The sequence below is a fragment of the Mastacembelus armatus genome, chromosome 17, assembly GCF_900324485.2.
Source record: "Mastacembelus armatus chromosome 17, fMasArm1.2, whole genome shotgun sequence".
NCBI classification, from domain to species: domain Eukaryota; kingdom Metazoa; phylum Chordata; class Actinopteri; order Synbranchiformes; family Mastacembelidae; genus Mastacembelus; species Mastacembelus armatus.
In genome coordinates this window covers 7,232,544-7,250,709 of record NC_046649.1, presented here as the reverse complement: position 1 = coordinate 7,250,709, position 18,166 = coordinate 7,232,544, and the positions used below count along the sequence as shown (strand labels likewise).

Below are 18,166 nucleotides of genomic sequence, written 5' to 3'. Positions count from 1 at the left end.
TGTTAATGAAATATCACAAAACCTCAGGCAATGTTTTTTCTCTTTCTCTTGCCGCCTCTTCCACGGCAACAGGTCACATCTGGTTTCCATAAGCACATACATGTCATAATAAAAAAGACAAGGAAGAGAAAAGAAGTGGAGGGCTGACAGGAGAGGCAAGGGTGTGTATATATCACAGGAAGTTTAAGGAGTGGTTAGACTAAAAGATATCACCGTCTTTTAATCATTTCTCTGAACACTTCTCACATATGGTTTTATGACACATGCCAGCTTCCTTTCACCAAATACTGAAAGGAAATCTTTAAGAAGTAAGCATGAGCGAGAAGGGAAACCATGGGTAAATAGGATACAGAGAAAAAAAATCAGTCAGGAGTAAGGAAAGTCAGTGACAGACATCAGAAAGGCCACATCAGAGGTGGGCTTTGAAAGTGGAGCTCAGACCTCTAAGCTGAGTTCCTAACATTGGTGGACACAGAGATATGTGCTTACATAAAGGAAGGGAGGTGAAGAGGAGGTGGGGGGGACTGCTTACAGAGCGAAAATATATTGTTTTTACTGCCCACTCATCACCATGAGTTGCCTTGCTCAGCTGACTGCTCATGGAGACTTGTAACACTGACCTAAGCTCCACACCAAACACAGGTGGTCCCTCCAGCTATCACCAGCGGTTCTGTGAAAAATTCCAACACTGTAGAAACATTGTTTTGAGCAAACAGTGCTGTCCATCTTTTCCACTTTAAATTTGCTGGTTCAACAATCTTTACCAAGTCTGGTATTCCACAGAGCTGGGCGGGTCCAGGACTGTCCTTCCTACTCATGAGCTGAACTGAAGCGACTCCGGAGTTGAATTCGCAAAGCAGTGTTGCAGGTTGACTGACTGTGTATGGTATTTCCCACAGTAGCTGCAGGTCCTTAGAATGGTGACATCAGTTATTTGTGTTTCTATCGAACTCAAAAGAAGATATTCTGTCATCTTATGGTCAGAGTTCTGCTAAGAGGAGGATGATCATCACTCTTGACTGATGATGCAGTGTCCACCAAAGTCACAGTGAATTTCCCTTGGCCAACTGTTTGGTCCAAGACAAGGGAAAAATATGTAACTCAGGAAGTGGTGAAGATCAAACCAGAGTGAAAAACAAAAAATGTGCAACTTTCTTCGGCTGGCTACACACTCAGATTTATGCCCAATTTGCCCTCTGCAGTGATGGTGGTGTGAACAGGATTATTTTACTGCTGCTGATCAGGCAGAGCCTTCCCAATCAGGAAATGCAAATATCAAATATGTCTTAATGTATTAATGATCTGATGGAATATCTACAATAGCCAATGAGAGCAAGCAGCTGGAAACTGTCACCACCCAGTTGTTGCCCACTTTCACAGCTCTCAAACATCACAGCAAACATAAACAACTCCAGCAAGATGGAATACAGAAAATGAAGACCAGTATGTAGAATTACAACAACACAAGTGCCTTTTTAATGCCTCATGCAAGACAGACCACAGTAGGGACATGGAACAGACCTGGATTCAAGAAGTGACGTTTGAGGAGGCAAAATCCAGTGAAATCGCCAATGTGAATTTGTTACTGCAAACAGCAGGTGTGTGGTCTCCCAGTCTGGGAGAATCATCTAGTGTGCATTTGTAGGATTAAAATGTTCAAAATCAGTTGGAAATGTCATCATCTCTGTGGCCTTCGACAATTTGAAAATTGTCTAGTGTGTAGCCAGCCTTAGCAGTAAAACAAGTACTGTATGTTGCTCATCCATACAACATTGAAGGTATGGCTAATTGGAACGAGTAAGACTGCCTCAAAGGACTTTTTTTTTTTTTTTTTTTTTTTTAAAAAGTTGTGTTATCATCTTGCTTTGTCTTTTTACTTCAACGCTTTCCAAAATCTCAACAGAAACAATCCCTTCTAACTTTGTATTTGGCAAGACATCACCACTTTGTGTAGTTCAACTTGTATAATCCTAACCCAGACACATATAAAATTTTATTGTTTAAGCATCTTCAACATGGCAGATAAAATTATTAGAGGTGCTCTCTTCTCAGGTGCTCTTGTTCTGATTAGGCTGCCCCACATAGAAAAAAATAGAAATTTGTTCCTGGGCTGCCAGAGAGAAGCCAGGGTGAAGGATTCACTGGTCCTCACTGAGTCCAGACACACACAGTTGCATCAGGGCAGAAAAATGTTATGCTCAGCGACCATAGGGCTGTAATTACATAGGAGCACTGCTGAGCTCTGCTGGATGAATGTCAAGACTAAAGAGATGGAACAGTGCAATAAAAGAGAGAAGAAAGCGAAAACAGGATTTTCAGCAGAGAGAAAGAAAGAATGGGCAACATTGAGACAGATGGCAAGCACAGTAAACACTTCCAATTTAGAGGAAAACACCAGATTAAGACAAATTCAACAGAAGAAAAATTGCCATTGGTCCTTATCTTTAGATGGTGCTAAGGGCATTTGCCAAAAGACTATTTAGGTGCCTGGCATATTGCATGCATACAAAAGTAGTCACCTCTTTATATTATAAAGTCATTCTTCTTGTGTCAAATGCCCTGAGTTGAGCAGCAATGTAGTATGACTGACACCTTGTGGATTCCTAGTGTAACGGCTAATTTAACTTGAAGCATTTGCGCTTAGTTCAAAGCTGTTTCCAGGAAAAATATGAGTTTATATTTTAAACCATCATCACAAAGAGCAATGAAGAAATCCCCTTCAAATGCCATCAGTAGGGAGAACGGAATAGAAATCTTATTTCAAACTTCAATTTTTATTATTTGTACATTCACCACTGATAGGCATACTCAAAGAAGAAATTAAAAAAACAAAAACAAAAAAACCTTTGTACTAAAATGATAAAATGATTAAAAAACAATATTAAAACCATTGGTGATAAAACTCATAATGCAACCCTCCCCCCCTTGGATCTGTAGTGACCTTACAGAACAAGAGTGAGGAGGAAAGGAGGAAGAAAATCAATGATAGAAGACAATTATAACTTGTGTGAGGTGTGATGTAGATTCTCTTGCTGAGAATAATCTCATCTTGTTAACTAAACAGAGAGCAACGCTTGTCTTACTCATTATTTCACACCTGTCCAAAAATACCCCCGAGCTGCCTCATTTAAAGACTTGATTTGAATTAATCTTACATGTCTGTACAAAATGCCAAACACACTTCTACCAATATTTTCTGATTTATATGAGCCCAGGGGGCAGAGTTTTCTTTTTAGGCAGAACTGGCAAGAAGAGCCTTGGACTACATGTAGCAACAAAAGGATTCATCATCCAGAGCTGTGAACACGGAGGTGATGACAAATGATTGCAAATCATAACTGGCACCTACACTATGGAGCAAATTGGGGGACATTGGGAAAATTATTAAAATACCCAGTGTGCCATACTGCTGTAATGTCAAGGCAAAAACCAAATATAAGCATTATGTATAAAGGAAAATAGCAAATCTTGACACAAGCAGGACACACAGCACTCTGGGAGACAGCACTGCAATAAAAAAAAACAAAAAAAAAACACAGTCCCCTTTAAGCATGACTGTGTGTAGGTGTGGATGTGTTTTAAAGAAAGGTGACAATTTGAGAGATGGTGATGACATCAGTTGGTCCTCTGTTGGGTCTTAGTTATAACAAAGTACATGTAGTGAAAGGCAAATGGAAGTGGGTGGTCTCTGGGACAGTTCCAAAAGTTGATTTGCCATTAGCGCCGCCTTTCTCGTGGGTCACTGCGGCTGCGTGATCGCCGGCCCCCGCCTGCCCCGCTGCCCCCTGGCCTGCGATAGCCATCCCTGCGTTTGTCATTTTCCCTGTCCCTGTCTCTGTCCCGTTCCCTATCCCTGTCTCTGTCCCGGTCTCTATCCCTGTCCCTGTCTCTGTCCCTACCTCGGTCCCTTTCCCTGTCCCTGTCCCTCTCTCTGTCCTTTTCCTTCTCACCCTCACTCCGGTCTCCTGTTGTGCTGCCTCCAGCTTTCATCCGCTCCTTACGTTCCTCTTCCTTTTTTTTCTCCTCCTCTTCTTGCTCCTTCCTCCGTTTCTCACGCTCCTTCATGCGTTCAGCTCTGGCAGCTTCTCTCTGAACAAACTAAAATGAAGAAAATCCAAAAACATTTAAAGACTTTACTTGAATCAGATATCCAGGACATGTACTTCATGCATTAAAAGCAGCAAGCAAACAGCATAAACTATGTCACCTGTTCCTCTGTAAGCGGAAGCCAGTATATGCAAGGAGCTGCTTTAGTTTTGCGAAACAGGTCATCAAGTAGCTTTGCAGGGGGATCCTCAGCAGTTTTCTCTGGTGGAGAAAGCCAAAACAATATTATAACAAACGTTATATTTTCAATGGAAATAGAGTAATCGTATCTGCATGTTATACCCTTCTTTTCAGTCTTCTTCTCCTTGCTCTTTCCCCTCTCCTTACGTCTTCTTTCTCTAGAGCGTGACCTCTGGGGACCTCCCTCCTTTTCTTCTCCTGGTTTCCCAAATTCTCTGACCTTGTCACGATCCCACTCCCGTTCTGCTCGAGCCCTCTCCCGGCGCTCCATTTCACGTTCACGCTCAGCCCACTGGTCCCGCTCATGGAGGAGAGAGGGAAGGCCTGACGTTCGACCACGGGCAGCCCCAGGACGCTGTTCCTCTGCCCCTGGTCTGTCAGCTGCACCCAAGCCTTTATGGAAGTCCAGCTACAAAGCAGAGAAATGCTCAGACTACAGACCTCTGAGCTTAATATACATAAACAAATGAAAAAAATGTCTTACCTCATCCTGCTGACAGAAGTCTACGCTAAGAACTTTTGGGTTACTCTGAGGCCATTTCACTCCATGAAGTGCTGCTCGTGTGGCAACTGCCTCCTCTGAGTTTGAGTACTAAATCACAGAAAGAAAACAATTGCTCCCTGAGACAGAAGAATTAGGCCAAAAGTACTCTAGTTCAGAGCTATATTCTTTTATCAGAAAAATACATGCTTGTAGTAACTCACAGTAACATAGCAGTGAGACTTGATCTTGTCAATCCAGAAGCCCTCTTCCACTAAGGTACCAGTTCTGCTGAGCAACTCCTTAAGCTGCCCCAAAGTGAATGGCCTCACCTAAACAAAATATTACAGAGAAGTTATACAATAAATAATTGCACGACCAAAGATGTACAAATATTTAAAAACAAAGTTTAATTCTGGTGAAGACTATAACTAGGTAACAAATACATAAGAAAGTGATTTAAGCCTGTGAAAGATACACAACAGTTCATGATGTGTATAAATGAAACTAAACAGTGGAGTAGTAATAGGTACCTAAAAGGTGATCCAAGAAAAAGAAAAAAAATCTAACTGAGCTGCACCACTAGTGGAGTGCATTTCAAGACAATTACTGCCATCATTTTAAAAATGAAACACTATAACCAATAATGTCTGTGGCTGAAGTCCAACATCATTTTTATAGGATATGCCAGAAAACACCAGTCACCCAATACTAATAAAAACAAAAAACATACGAGGCTGTTACTGTAATGCATGGCTTCCATCATGACAATGAGCAGAGGCGATGTAATTATTCTTAACCAATTCTGCAACTGCAGAATGTCTTGACAGCAGCTTCATGTCAAACATCACTCTGCATATTTACCCATTCAACGTGTATGACTTAAGTGCTGTTTAGGTGATCACAAATGTGAATGACAGAGACTATTACAGAAAAATAGTAGGCTTATACTTAAAAATGGCCAAATAGGCCAAAGCACTATATATATATATATATATATATATAGAGTAGAGCAGTTACATGTCATCTCACCAGGTTACAGATGTGAACAATGTTGGAGACTTTGCCACGAGGCGGTGAGGGCTGCCGGGCAGTGCGGACAGGGTCATCGATTGTGATAGAAACACCCATTTTCTGCTGGCTGATGGAGCGACGAATGAGAGTGTCGCTGGTAGTCACTAGGATACAGAGAGTACAATAGTCATCTTTACAGTCCTTAAAATGTAAAGTCACCTCCTCTTTCATTAGTGCTCTGTGAACAGCTCATGTAAGCAGTCACTAAAAACAACAACAACAAAAAAAACTGACTTTATAGCAGCAAATAAATACCGTATGTAGGGGATGTACTGGCTACTACTGTGTTATAAAAATATAGTGTAAAGTTAAAATCAGTTAAAATAAATTTCAGGAATTCACTTTATGGATCTAATGCCTCTTTTCCATTATACAGTTTTAGCACTACTTGGCTCTAATCTACTCAGCTTGGTTTAGGTCATTTTCCATTACAACTGAGTACCACCTCAATGTGGGTGGGGCCATCATAACATGACGGCACGAAACAAAAATGTCTGCACCTCCTCGTAGGGCCACGGTGTTGTTTTGCGAGTAGTGTTAGCCATTTTCCTTGCTAAAGATGATAAAAATGGAAAAAATGGTTGCTATTGCCGTTTTTTTTTAAAAATGCCAGGTTTTTGATTCACTGTCGTATGTAGCGCTCACGACTCCAGCGACGTCTTTCCCTCTCCAATCAGTGGCCCGCAGTCTGTTAACATCACATTTTTGTATCGGCTCAGCTCACTTGAAACCTCGGCTACCAAGTACTATACCCTAATTGAAAACCAAAACATTTGAGTCAAGTTGAGTAGTGCTAGTGGAAAAGACCCATAACTTTTACTACCAGTGTGGTTTTCTACATCATGGCTGGTATGTGATGGCGAATGGGTTTCCATGGCTTCAGAAATTGAGGTGTCCATCTTCTCTTCATGCATCTTTGTTCTATCTTGGTCTTCTTGTAGATCTTCCTCCTGCAGTTCCTCATGTTTGCTCCTCTTTGCCGCTTTCTGTCCATTCTCCTGGCTTTCCGAGTGCACCACCTGCAATAAAGGGGGGAATCAACATAAGCAATTCTCAAAGAAATAACATTAACTTTCCTGAAAATCACTTTAAATTTCACCATACAGACTGTTCCCAATCCATCATCCAGACCAACCTGTGTAACAGTGCGTCTGATCTGAAGGTCTTGGTCAGAATGCTCCCTCTCTTCCTCCTCAGCCCCAGAGAGGACAGCTTCCTCTGGGTGCAGGTCTACTACTGCCTCCTGACCAAGACACGGCCGGATGTCTGGAATCAGAGACTGAAGGAAAAGAACCAAATAGTACATGAACAGGCCAACAACATTCAACACAAAAGACCCATAATCTCAGTATGTTATTAGTACCTTGAGTGAATCTGTGGTGATGCTGATGGAAGGTTTCTTTGCAGTGACAGCTGTGCTGGAGCCCCACCTCCTCTTGCGACCAGCTACGGCTCCAGACTCCTGCTCACCCTCAGCGCTTCCAGTGCCTGGAGACGACTTGCTGCCTGGTAAGAGAAGAGGAAGAGGAAAAAAAGAATCTTCAGCCACATGGCATTCACAGTCAAATCATACAGTATACTGCAAGTCTCTTTAGGGTGTATACCTCTTTAATATAATGAGGAGAAAATGGCATAAAACCAAGACTTCAGATTAGTTAAAAATGCTGGTAAAAAAGACAGCAAGTCAGGGGAGTGTACTCACTGCTAAGAGAGATCTTACGAGTTGAGAAAGCCTTTGGTATCTGCAAAACAGAAAGATAAAAACAGCCCAAGAGACATGGGAGAGGTGAGAGGCAGACACCATGGGTTGAAAAAAAAAAAATGGTCAAGGACAGGTTAAAATAAAAGGTGCAATAATAAGAGGGGAGACAAATAGGTAATGAGAAACTGCTGTGAAGGTCATTTTCAAATTCAAGTCAAATGATGGCGCTAAATTGCGTTGTTCTTGTTAACTGTGTGCCATTCACACCTACATACTCCTGAATATAACTTGTTCAATGCTAAAATTTAGTTTGGGCCTCTATTAAACAATGATCTGATGGAAATGCTGTAGTTCAGAGTCTGTTATGTTAAAATGTGCCTGAATGGACACATTAGCTACATTTAGATTCACAAAAACAGAAGTAAAAGGCAACCAAGATTAAAAGATAAAACAGAACAATTTGGATCAAACCACAGTAACCACAATAAGATAAGCATGTCCAAAAAAGACTGCTAGTGTCGGCAAAGACTAAAAGTATGACTAAACTAAGCATTTTCAAAATAACTGTTTGAAATATGACATTTAGTAAAAATCTACTTAATCCCTAGTACCACTGACACCTGATCCTTACTGGTTTGGATATGGCCCAATCACGACTGCATGTACTGTATCTAGGCAACAAGGGTCCAATCAAAGGTGGCTGAGACGTTTGGATGGAAATCTGAAAGCTGGTTGGCTGGCAGGATGGTTTCAATAGTTCAATTGGGTAGGGGCTTGAAAACAAAGCTGGTGATCCTCAGGTGCTTTGGCATTAGTCCTTTTAAAGGTGTAGCAGAAGTAGCAGACCAGATGAGTGTTGTACACAGTCACTGTGCACACAAATCCCACATTTTGATTTTAATGTTCAGTTGTATTTGGGGAACTGAAACTTCAGAGTCACCAAGTAGCAAAAATCTGGCAATGGCTGTGGTCTAAATAGTAGGTCTTTCTCCGGTTCAAATAAAAAGTATTCAGTCCACAGAGTTCAGATAAAAGCTTTGGTCTCTTTGAAAACTCATTTAGTATCCAAGAAGGGTATTTCCTGGAGAAATATGAATCCAATTTGAAGAGAAAATCTCCTTTGTCAAGCATGTTACAGTTCACCAACCACATCTTCACAGGCATGTCCATAATGCAACAGATTTCTTTGCAAGTGGGTAAAAAATGTCTCAACGTCAATCAGAGTCAATCTGAAAGCTAGTCAATTGTTCAGGCGGTTTCAAAGCAGCCGTGACTTGATCTGAGCACACATCCTTGCTTGTCTCTTCACAATGCTGTTTTTATTGGCACTTGGCCACTTTAGTGGATAAAAGGCTAAGAGAGGTGGGAACACTGACTAGCCCACCTCTCCTTTGAATCTTCTGGTCCAGTAAATAGCTCTTGCCAGAAATATCCATGAAAATGAGGCAGCCTTTTTTGCCAGGGGTGTCCCTCTGTAGTGCAGCCTCATGGGCTTATCTGTGGTCAACTCTGGACTCTTGGGGACAGTGGAACAGGTGCAGCAGTAGCAGTAGAAGTAGTAGTACTGGCAGTAGTAGTATGCAGGTACCAATAGGGGCAATGGAAGAAGCATGAGCACCTTTATAACAAAGCAATCATTCGGGGTTTAAACATCAGCCACAGTGAGAAAACACCCTTGCTGTTTCTGTACCAACAAAGGTTTTACAAACAGCCAAATTAAAACAATGTAACTTTCAACACACATCATACCACTTGCAAAACAGCTCATTAAATCATCTAATGGATTTTCTGTAATGCAAAAATCTCAAATATATCTATAATCAAATGACCTACAGTGTATTCTATACAAATTAATAAAATATATGTGCCAATCACAGAGATTTAACTACGAAGGCTCCAATGGGTCCATCCAAGTCCTCAGCTAATGACAGCTTTGAGAACCAAGATGATTTATGGTTCTTCAAGCACCTTACCTCCTCACTGGTCTCTGGAATCTTCTCTGACTCTGCCATGGCAAGCTCCTTCACCTGCCTGCATAATGTGAAAAACATCAGCAGGAAAAGAAACAGATGTGCAAACTGTTAAAGAGGAAAAACTTTTAAAATTTACTTTGAAAGAACAAGTATCAAACCATAAAGAGTAATCAAAAATAAAAGCATAAATAAAAAAATGAATAAAATACAGTCACAATTACAATGACTACAGATTAATAAACAATACAAATGTGAATAGCAATGTATGGCCTCTATCAAATATGAGTGTGTAGCAAAAAAATTATTCTGGTATGGCTTGGTGATTTGTCAGAATCAACAGGAAGTACACAGAATTCGTAGATCAAATAAACATGACACACAAACAAAAAATCCCATTAAACTAAGCAGAATGTTAAGAAATTCTGCATCCTAAAACATGGATATTGTTTTACAAGAGTCCCAGCGGCTGAAACTACTTCACGAAAACACAAAAACCAATTGATGCTATAAAATAACTGCGCGTTGAAAAACCTCAACGCTGTTCACCACAGTGCCTTTGCATCTCATAAATGGGTCGCCTCTAATTTTCCAAAGACATATGAGCGGGGGACGAAGCACTGCACAGCCACCGCAGTCCTCCTTCAGACCTGCGAAGTTCGTCCGGACCGGACCACACGACCGCTACGCAACAGCGGACAAATCCGCTCGGCTGCCGTCCTCATGCCGCACACGTGAACACGACCGATCCTGCGACTCTAATTAACTTCACCGCAAAGACGCGAATTGCTCTCCCTACAAACGCAGCACACACACTGCCACTGCTGCTACAACGGCGGCGTCGCAGCGACCCACCTTTCTTCCCTCACTCCTATCTCCCTCTCACCAGAGACTACTCTCCTCTGAACGCAGTCATGTTCGCACCGGCTGTCTGCCGAACCGGCGCCAGACAAAGCCTCGCCTGTTTAGCTGAACCGCTGTGTGGAAAACCACAGGTCGACATCAGTAGCTAAAGCCACCGACGACGCAGCGCCATGTTGCAACGCATGCAAATAAATAAATATATATATATATATATATATATATATATATATATATATATATCTATCATGTATAAAAAGGACCCGCATCTTCTCTGCCACACCGACATCAAGGCAGTCTCATCAATCGCCTGATGGGAAATTCAATACCCGGCATCTCTTATATCGTTGCTTTACCATCGCGGTACTCTATTCCCAAGGCATTCACATTAGCAGGCTCCACTTGACCACATACAGTTTTCAAACATTTTACACTGTAAAGCCTTTAATACAAAGAAAATAAATAAAATAGTATCTAAAACGGTGACCAATTAGTGTTTTATTTGTTCACAAAGTACTATAAAGGCTTGAGTGGGACTTTAACCCCATCACAGAATCCTATAGCCCTGTTCACCTTTACTACATTACACCTGGGTTTTAGTTTTTGTGTATGTCAAGCCAGAATTTGCAAATTATTTATATATTTCTGGGATCCACAATCTCCCAAGACCTGCACTGGACCTCGAACAACACCAACATTAAAAAGGGACAGCTGAGGATGTTCTTCCTGCCTCAGCTCAGGGACTCAGTTCAAGTTCAACCTACCCCAGGAGCTGCTGGTACAGTTCTACAGAGGAGTCACCAAATCTGTTCTGTGCTTGTCCATCACTGTGGTTTGGCTCAAGATAAAAACATAACAGGAGCAGACTCCAGGGGTCAGTTCGGCCTGTGAAAACAATAACCAGTGCCAACCTGCCCTATATAAAGCACCTTCACCTTACAGGTGAAGAGGAGGACAGAAAAGATTTCTGCAGTCTCCTCATATTATGGACATATACTGTTTCAAACTCACCCTCTGCAGAGCTACAGAAAACCGTATGCCAAAATAACCAGACAAGGACAGTCTCTTTCCCATGTGTCAGTAGTTAATCACACTTGTCTAGATAAAAGAATATGGCAAGCATCCACAGTTCAATATTTGCCCACAGTGCAATAATTGTATATTTTTTCATTAAATTAATTTTCTTGGTGACTACAAATCACACTGAGGTTCTATACCAGAGGAGAACTAAGATGTCCACCATGTTCACTCTGACTGACTACACAGTAAATGTCAACAGCGCCATTAGGACCTCTCTCTAGAGCCTGTGGGCTTAAGTGTTGAAAGGGCACAGATTCATTTCCCTTTGTGTGCAACTTAGACACACAGAAAATGAAAAAGTATTTCAGAGTGAAACCCAGACCTTTGTTTGTCCTTCTCCTCCTCTTCATGGCTGGCTTTTCTCGTCCTCTGTCTCCCCTCTCTGGCTGGTACTTTGATGAAAGGTTCCTGAGGATTTTAAAGGGCAGGAAATGGAATAAAATGTGAAAGAATATGCCTTATATCAATGTTGTTGATTAAAACAATTAGTTAAGGTAATCACCAAAAGCCTTAATGAGATTTATCTGCAGGTAATGTGATTTTGGCCAAACATATTTTCTTAAACACAGTTGTCTCAGATGTAAAAAAAAAAAAAATGCTGGTGTTAACAGCAACTGACCTCCATGTGACCGTCTCTGTCAGCAGTAGTGTTAGTCTTTCCTCCAGACATCAGGAGAGAGGCTTTTGAGGTTTCCACAGGTTGAGCCTCTGCTGTCACCCTGTGTTGTGGTGATGCATCCCCTTCAGGTTTCCCTTCCTAAAAGACAGATAACAGTGCAACATTTATGCACTTAACACAACAATTCAATCAATATATAAACAGAGCTTAGTGAAAACATGTTTCTATCCTAATCTGAGAGCAGATACACCATCATTTGACTACTGTTTCACATGTAACAACCACAACATTGGATGCAGGATTATGGATAATTCACCAGCTCTTGTTAGTGATTCCAACCAGCACATAGTAAAGGTTAGTATTATTATTAGTTAGTATGTATCAACACCTGCTTCATGCTGCATTTACTTTTCCGTGTCAAATGAAGCCAACTACATAGTTTTAAACAGGCAAATTCGATAGTTAAAGTGTTACTGTTCAGTCTTTTGACATGCAGGAGTGGCTGCCTACATCCTGAACAGGCTCACACTTCTCTACATCAGAGGATGTACCCACACAAAAGACTTCCATCCCAAACACAAAAATAGGACTTCAACACTAGATAATTTTATGAATTTGGGTGACATTGTGCTGAATCAGTAAATTTATAATATTACCAGACTAAATTATTGCAAATCAAATACTCTTAACTAAAACTTCTTTAAAATGTACTGAACCAAAATGTTCAATAATTTCCATTCCGAACCATTTCTTCCTCTCCTAACAGCAGCCTTATCAGAAATCCCCAGCTTAAAAATCAAACTGTAGCTGCATGACAGGCTCTGATTACAGGTAATGGTTAACATGTCCACCTTCATTTAGAAACATCTGCATGAATGGAAGCAATGACCTGATGAACACAACACACACTGTTGAGACTACACAATTTTCAACAAGCTAGCCAAATCAGTGATACTTAAATGTGGTGCACCAGGTGGTTTTTGGTTTCACTTTGCATTCACAGAAGTTTTTATTACTGTATATCACAGCAAAATACAAAAAACACTAAAAGTGAGTCCATGAAAAGATCAGGACTGATACAGCATGTTCCTTTAAGACTACTTACCCTTCTAACCCTTGAGGTGGACGTGGTTTTCTCTTGGGAAGATGTAGATGAGCCAGAGGACCGAGATGATGAGGACCCAGAGTCCGATTCTGAGGATGAGGAATCATTGGATGATGATCTTTGTCTTGTTTGCTTCTCTTCTTTCTTAGCATCTCTCCCCCTCCGTTGTGCAGTTTCCATTGGGCTTGAAGGACTCTTGCTTTCATCTATTTCTTTTGCTTCTATGGTACATTCCTTGACATCCTGATCAGTCTTCAAAGAACCTGACTGCTTTTTGTCCTCCAAAGTAACACCCTCTTCTGCTTTGGAAATCTGTCTCGGCGTGGTACTTACAATGCCCTCTTCCTCAAATTGGGACTCAACAGATTCTATTGGACTACCAACCTCCTGTTTTGTCTGAGTCTCTGAATCTTCCCGTTCAGCAGGTGGATGATGTCCTTCTTGGTAGCGGCCGACACTGGTAGGGGAAGAGACAGGTGAGGCCTGTGGCTGTGGGTTATCAGAGAAGGTACGAGGCCGCTTGATAATCATGGAAGTGGAGGAAGAATGCTGCTGAATTGGGGGGTCTCTTAAAAACCGGAACTTCTTACATGAAGACTGTGGTGACATGGGTGCACCCAATTCAACTGTTTGGGCTTCATTCCGTGCCATAGGAGCATTGACACCTTCCTGCTCTTCTGCCTCTGTTGATGACTTTCTAACTGTTCCTGTGGGCAGGGGGATGTGACCTATCTCACGGCCACGTTTGGATGGAGGAAGGTAAATCTCCCTGTCCTTTTCAGCCATTGTAGTTCTCTCTTTCTCTTGTTTCAGGGCCATCTCCTGCTCCTCCTTTTCTTTCAGCATGGCTTTCTCCTTCTCCAATCTTTCATGTTCCAGAGCCCTTTCCTTCTCTTCCTCCAGCCTCTCCTCCTCTGCACGTTCTTTGCTCTCTTTTTCAGCTCTTTCCTTTTCCATCCTCTCCTGTTCCAGAGCTGCCTCCCTTTCTGCCTTCTCTTTTTCCTCGTTCTCTCGATCCAAGGCCTTTTGCCTTTCTATCCTCTCATGCTCCAGTGCTTTCTCTCTTTCAAGTCTCTCTTTTTCCTTCTTCTCAAGCTCCAGCCTCTCTTGCTCCAGGGCTCTCTCCCTCTCCAATCTTTCTTGTTCTAGAGCTTTTTCTCTTTCTATTCTTTCTTGCTCTAAGGCTTCCTCTCTATCTATTCTCTCCTGTTCTAAAGCTTTCTCTCTCTCTATTCTCTCTTGTTCCAAGGCCTTCTCCCTTTCTAGTCTCTCCTGCTCCAGGGCCTTCTCTCTTTCTATTCTCTCTTGCTCTAATGCTTTCTCCCTCTCTAACCTTTCCTGTTTCAACCGTTCCTGCTCCAAAGCCTTTTCTCTTTGGATTCTCTCAGCCTCCAAGGCTCTTTCCATCTCTAACCTCTCAAGCTCAAGAGCCCTTTCTCTCTCTTCCCTTTCCTTCTCCAGGGCCTTGGCTCTTTCTAGTTCCATTGCTCTCTCCATTTCTTCTCTTTCTCGCTTCTCTCTTTCTCTCTCTAGACGTTCTTGCTCCAGTGCCCTTTGTCTTTCAAGCTCCCTTTGCTTCTCCTGCTCCAGGGCCCTCTCTCGTGCTAAGGCTTGTTCTCGCTCTTCCCTCTCTTTAGCCAAAGTTAGTGCCCTCTCCTGCCTCTCTTGCTCTAGAGCAAGTTCCCTCTCACGTTGCAAGACCTTTTCTCGTTCTTCTCTTTCTAAGGCCTGCTGTCGCTCAATTCTCTCCTTCTCCAAAGCTTTCTGTTTCTCCTCTCTCTCCAGTGCAAGAGCTCTTGCTCGCTCTGCCTCCAGTGCTCGTTCACGCTCAAGTTTTCTCTGCTTCTCGAGCCTTTCGAGCTCAAGTGCCTTTTCTCTTTCTATCTCACAGTCCCTCTCTTCTGTTGCAGTGGCCTTGAGCACACTCATTGGCACTTGAATATGGGCCGAATGTGCTCCTGTGACACCATGGGTGGTGCCAGGAATCATGGGAAAGGACACATGCCCTGAAGTGTTAGCTGTGTGAGTGATGGCAGATATCAAACCCAATGTAGCTGAAGGTGAACTGCTGTCTTGCCTATCAACTTCCCCATCTCCACCATGCCAACTTGCTCCAGAAAACGCACCTTCCGACTCCATTTTACGTGCCAGAAGGGTCAGTGGTCCGGGTTTGCGCCCGCCATCTCCACTCCTCTGAGGCTCAGGGCTGCTACTACGGCTGCCACTGCTGGAGGAACCAGAGCTGGAGGTGCTGGGAGAATGCCTAGCTGGCGCTACATCTGGACTAGGGGGACTCTGTTTTGGTGTGTCAGGCAAAGGGAATGACAACTCTGGAGGTGGCGAAGGGGGAGGTGTTGGCTGGCGGAGCTGAGGAGACAAAAGAGAAGGGATGTGTTGCTGCTGGGGTTGACAGGCTCCAGATCTGTCTCTGGACATGGGCACTCTGGCTGGCTCTCTGAGGCTTCTCCGAGCACCGCTATCCCAGTCATTGTCGTCACCATCCTCATCATCGCTGTCAGCTGCAACTTCACTGGATGCAGAACCCCTCTCTGGTCGGTGTTCACCACCAGGAACACGCATTGCTACAGAGCCAGAAGCAGGAGGACCAGGAATGTCAGCCTCCTGCTTTCTGTTACCCTCTCCCTCGTTCCCTGTACCAAACAATCCCTCTGCACTGGAGGGGCCAGGGGGCTTGTGCTGCTCAGGCAATGCTGCTGTGACATCCTGATGAGAACAGAAAGTGAGCTGAGACTTGGTTTATTACAGCACCATACCAATATACGTCCATGTAAATGATTCAAAACAATTATTTTAAGCAAGTTCCTTTTAAACATAAAACATCCTTTCAATCACACAGACATTCCAGACAAAAAGATTAGAAAATGTGCTTAATTGCAGTAAGTTAAAAAAGTGATGGCTGACCTGGGATTGAGGAGGACATGAGGTACTGTTGTTAACTTCTGAGTGGTCCTCTTGCTCTGTTTACAAGAGATAAATACATGAAATCATGAAAATGTTTTGCACAATGACCACATTAATTATTTGCAGTGGAAAACTCAACACTTACCATTTGTTTCATATGCTTCACGAGCCTCCCTCTCTAGACGCTGCCTCAGGAGCTCCTGCTGTTTAGCCAGATACTGCTTGATAAAGCTGTTCTGGCTCATTTCCTCACCAATCTAAACACAGATCATTCAAAGTAGGTTACAAGTTTTCAGGTTCATGTACACATGCTTTTTGCGCACACTGACAAGAGCCTTGCTTTTGCATTGTGTCATTTATATCCAAGAGGTAATATGTGAAGAGGTTTCAGTCTTTGAAATGAAAATTAAGACGCATACCTGAGAGTTTGGCTGCAATCCAATGTGAGCCGTGGAGGTCCTCTGCAGATTCTCTAGCATCAGAGCCTGTTATATAAACAAAAGACTTATTCATTCAATGTCAATAATAGGTATTCTTCTAATGTTGTCAGAGCTGGAGACAGTGTTTGTGGATGTTAATATCTGTGCCATTTTTGCAAACTTGGCAGTCATGCCCGGTCATTAAGCCAAAGTCCCCCCCCCCCACAGATGTTCTATGGGCCTCAGCAGGCCATCAGTAATGGTTGGGACAAACATCAGCATCACTGCCTCTCATCCATAGGAATTTAGCTTAATATAAAGCTTATAAAGCTTTAAGCTTCAAAGTGACAAGGTATCTAATGGAAAGCAAACCATACTCACAGTAATGCAGGGATACTGCACCTAATGTTTAGATTTTACATCAATTTTCTCAATCTTGTCTTAGCGTCAACAGGCCCAGGTTTTGTTAACAGTCTTTAAATAAATAATAGTGTTAAGATTTTACAAGTGAGACCTGGGTGACATAATCCTACACTAGAAATAAAGAACATTTAACATGGAAAATCAAACATACACAACCACAGCAACTCAGAGGACCAATGGTAACCAGACTCGACCCAGATTAAAAATATAAACATAGAGAAAGAAAAAGGCCCAATTTTTAAGGCGGAGTATACAAGGCTGAGTACTAGTCCCAATGTAAACAAAGTGGTTCCTATATGACCACAGGCCTGGATTACATTTTCTGGACAAAACTATTCTTGGATTTCTCGGCACCGAACAACTTGCGTTTATTACGATAAATCACACGCGAGTTTATTGGGCAATAGTAGTAAGCTCATATGGGCTGTTAGCTACTATATGTGTGGTATAAAGCCGACCTCCTGGCTAAATCCACGCACGTCAACAGTGGCTAGGACAGCCACGGTAAGCTAAGCTAACTAACTGGAACATGCACAACAGCGAGCTAGTCGCTAAGGCCACCGCTAATCTCGTTAGCCAGGGGAAGCTAACGAGCTAACAGGACAACATTAGCCCATCATGTACTTTGGAATCAGCCACCAAGCTGACTGAACCCCCGGCCTGGCTACAGAGGGTATATTTGTGCACGGAGAAGACACCACTGGGCCACAGTGCAGTGCAGGCTGACTGGTGGACGTTAACGGCCCTCGAGACAGCGTCAGCCCGTCTCACCGTTAACGTTAGCTCGCTGCAACCTCGGTCCCTTATTTAGCGGCAGCACTCACCCCCTTGAGCCTTTTAATGAGAGCATTCTTCTGGCCGCTTTTCGACAGTCCTCTCTCCTCGAGAGCAGCTTTTAAATCCGCCACTCGAAGAGACTGGAGCGGCCTCCCGTCCAGCGTAACGTCTTCGAGGTCCGCCATTTTCCGTTCCTCTAGTCCGTTCCCAGCCAGAGCGACGAGCAACGCCTTCCTCCACCCAGAGTCATCATCGACGACTTCCCCCTGATAACATATACAATAAAACACCCATTCCGAATATCTTCTGCTCACAACATGCACAAATTCATTCAGCGCTATTAAATGTATTTCTTTATATAATATACAGACAAAACAAAAAATATTTTATTTGGTCAAACGATAAACGCTGCGCAAAACCTGCGCAAGCTTGATTCCCTGCACAAC

The 18,166-nt window shown here is 42.7% G+C and overlaps 1 protein-coding gene across 1 annotated transcript; it reads right to left on the bottom strand.

Moving 5' to 3' along the window:
- Window positions 1–1,980: 1,980 nt before the first annotated feature.
- On the bottom strand, window positions 1,981–17,949 carry acin1a (apoptotic chromatin condensation inducer 1a). The gene is made up of 18 exons (XM_026313323.2): window positions 17,768–17,949; window positions 16,521–16,586; window positions 16,247–16,358; window positions 16,102–16,157; window positions 13,180–15,903; window positions 12,075–12,212; window positions 11,778–11,863; window positions 9,518–9,575; window positions 7,545–7,584; window positions 7,206–7,348; window positions 6,978–7,121; window positions 6,666–6,861; window positions 5,801–5,946; window positions 4,993–5,100; window positions 4,772–4,879; window positions 4,390–4,696; window positions 4,208–4,308; window positions 1,981–4,098 (listed from the first exon to the last, which is right to left on the bottom strand). Exons 1-18 carry the CDS (start codon window positions 17,903–17,905, stop codon window positions 3,718–3,720), a joined length of 5,052 nt encoding a protein of 1,683 aa, XP_026169108.1. The 5' UTR covers window positions 17,906–17,949; the 3' UTR covers window positions 1,981–3,717.
- Window positions 17,950–18,166: the final 217 nt, after the last annotated feature.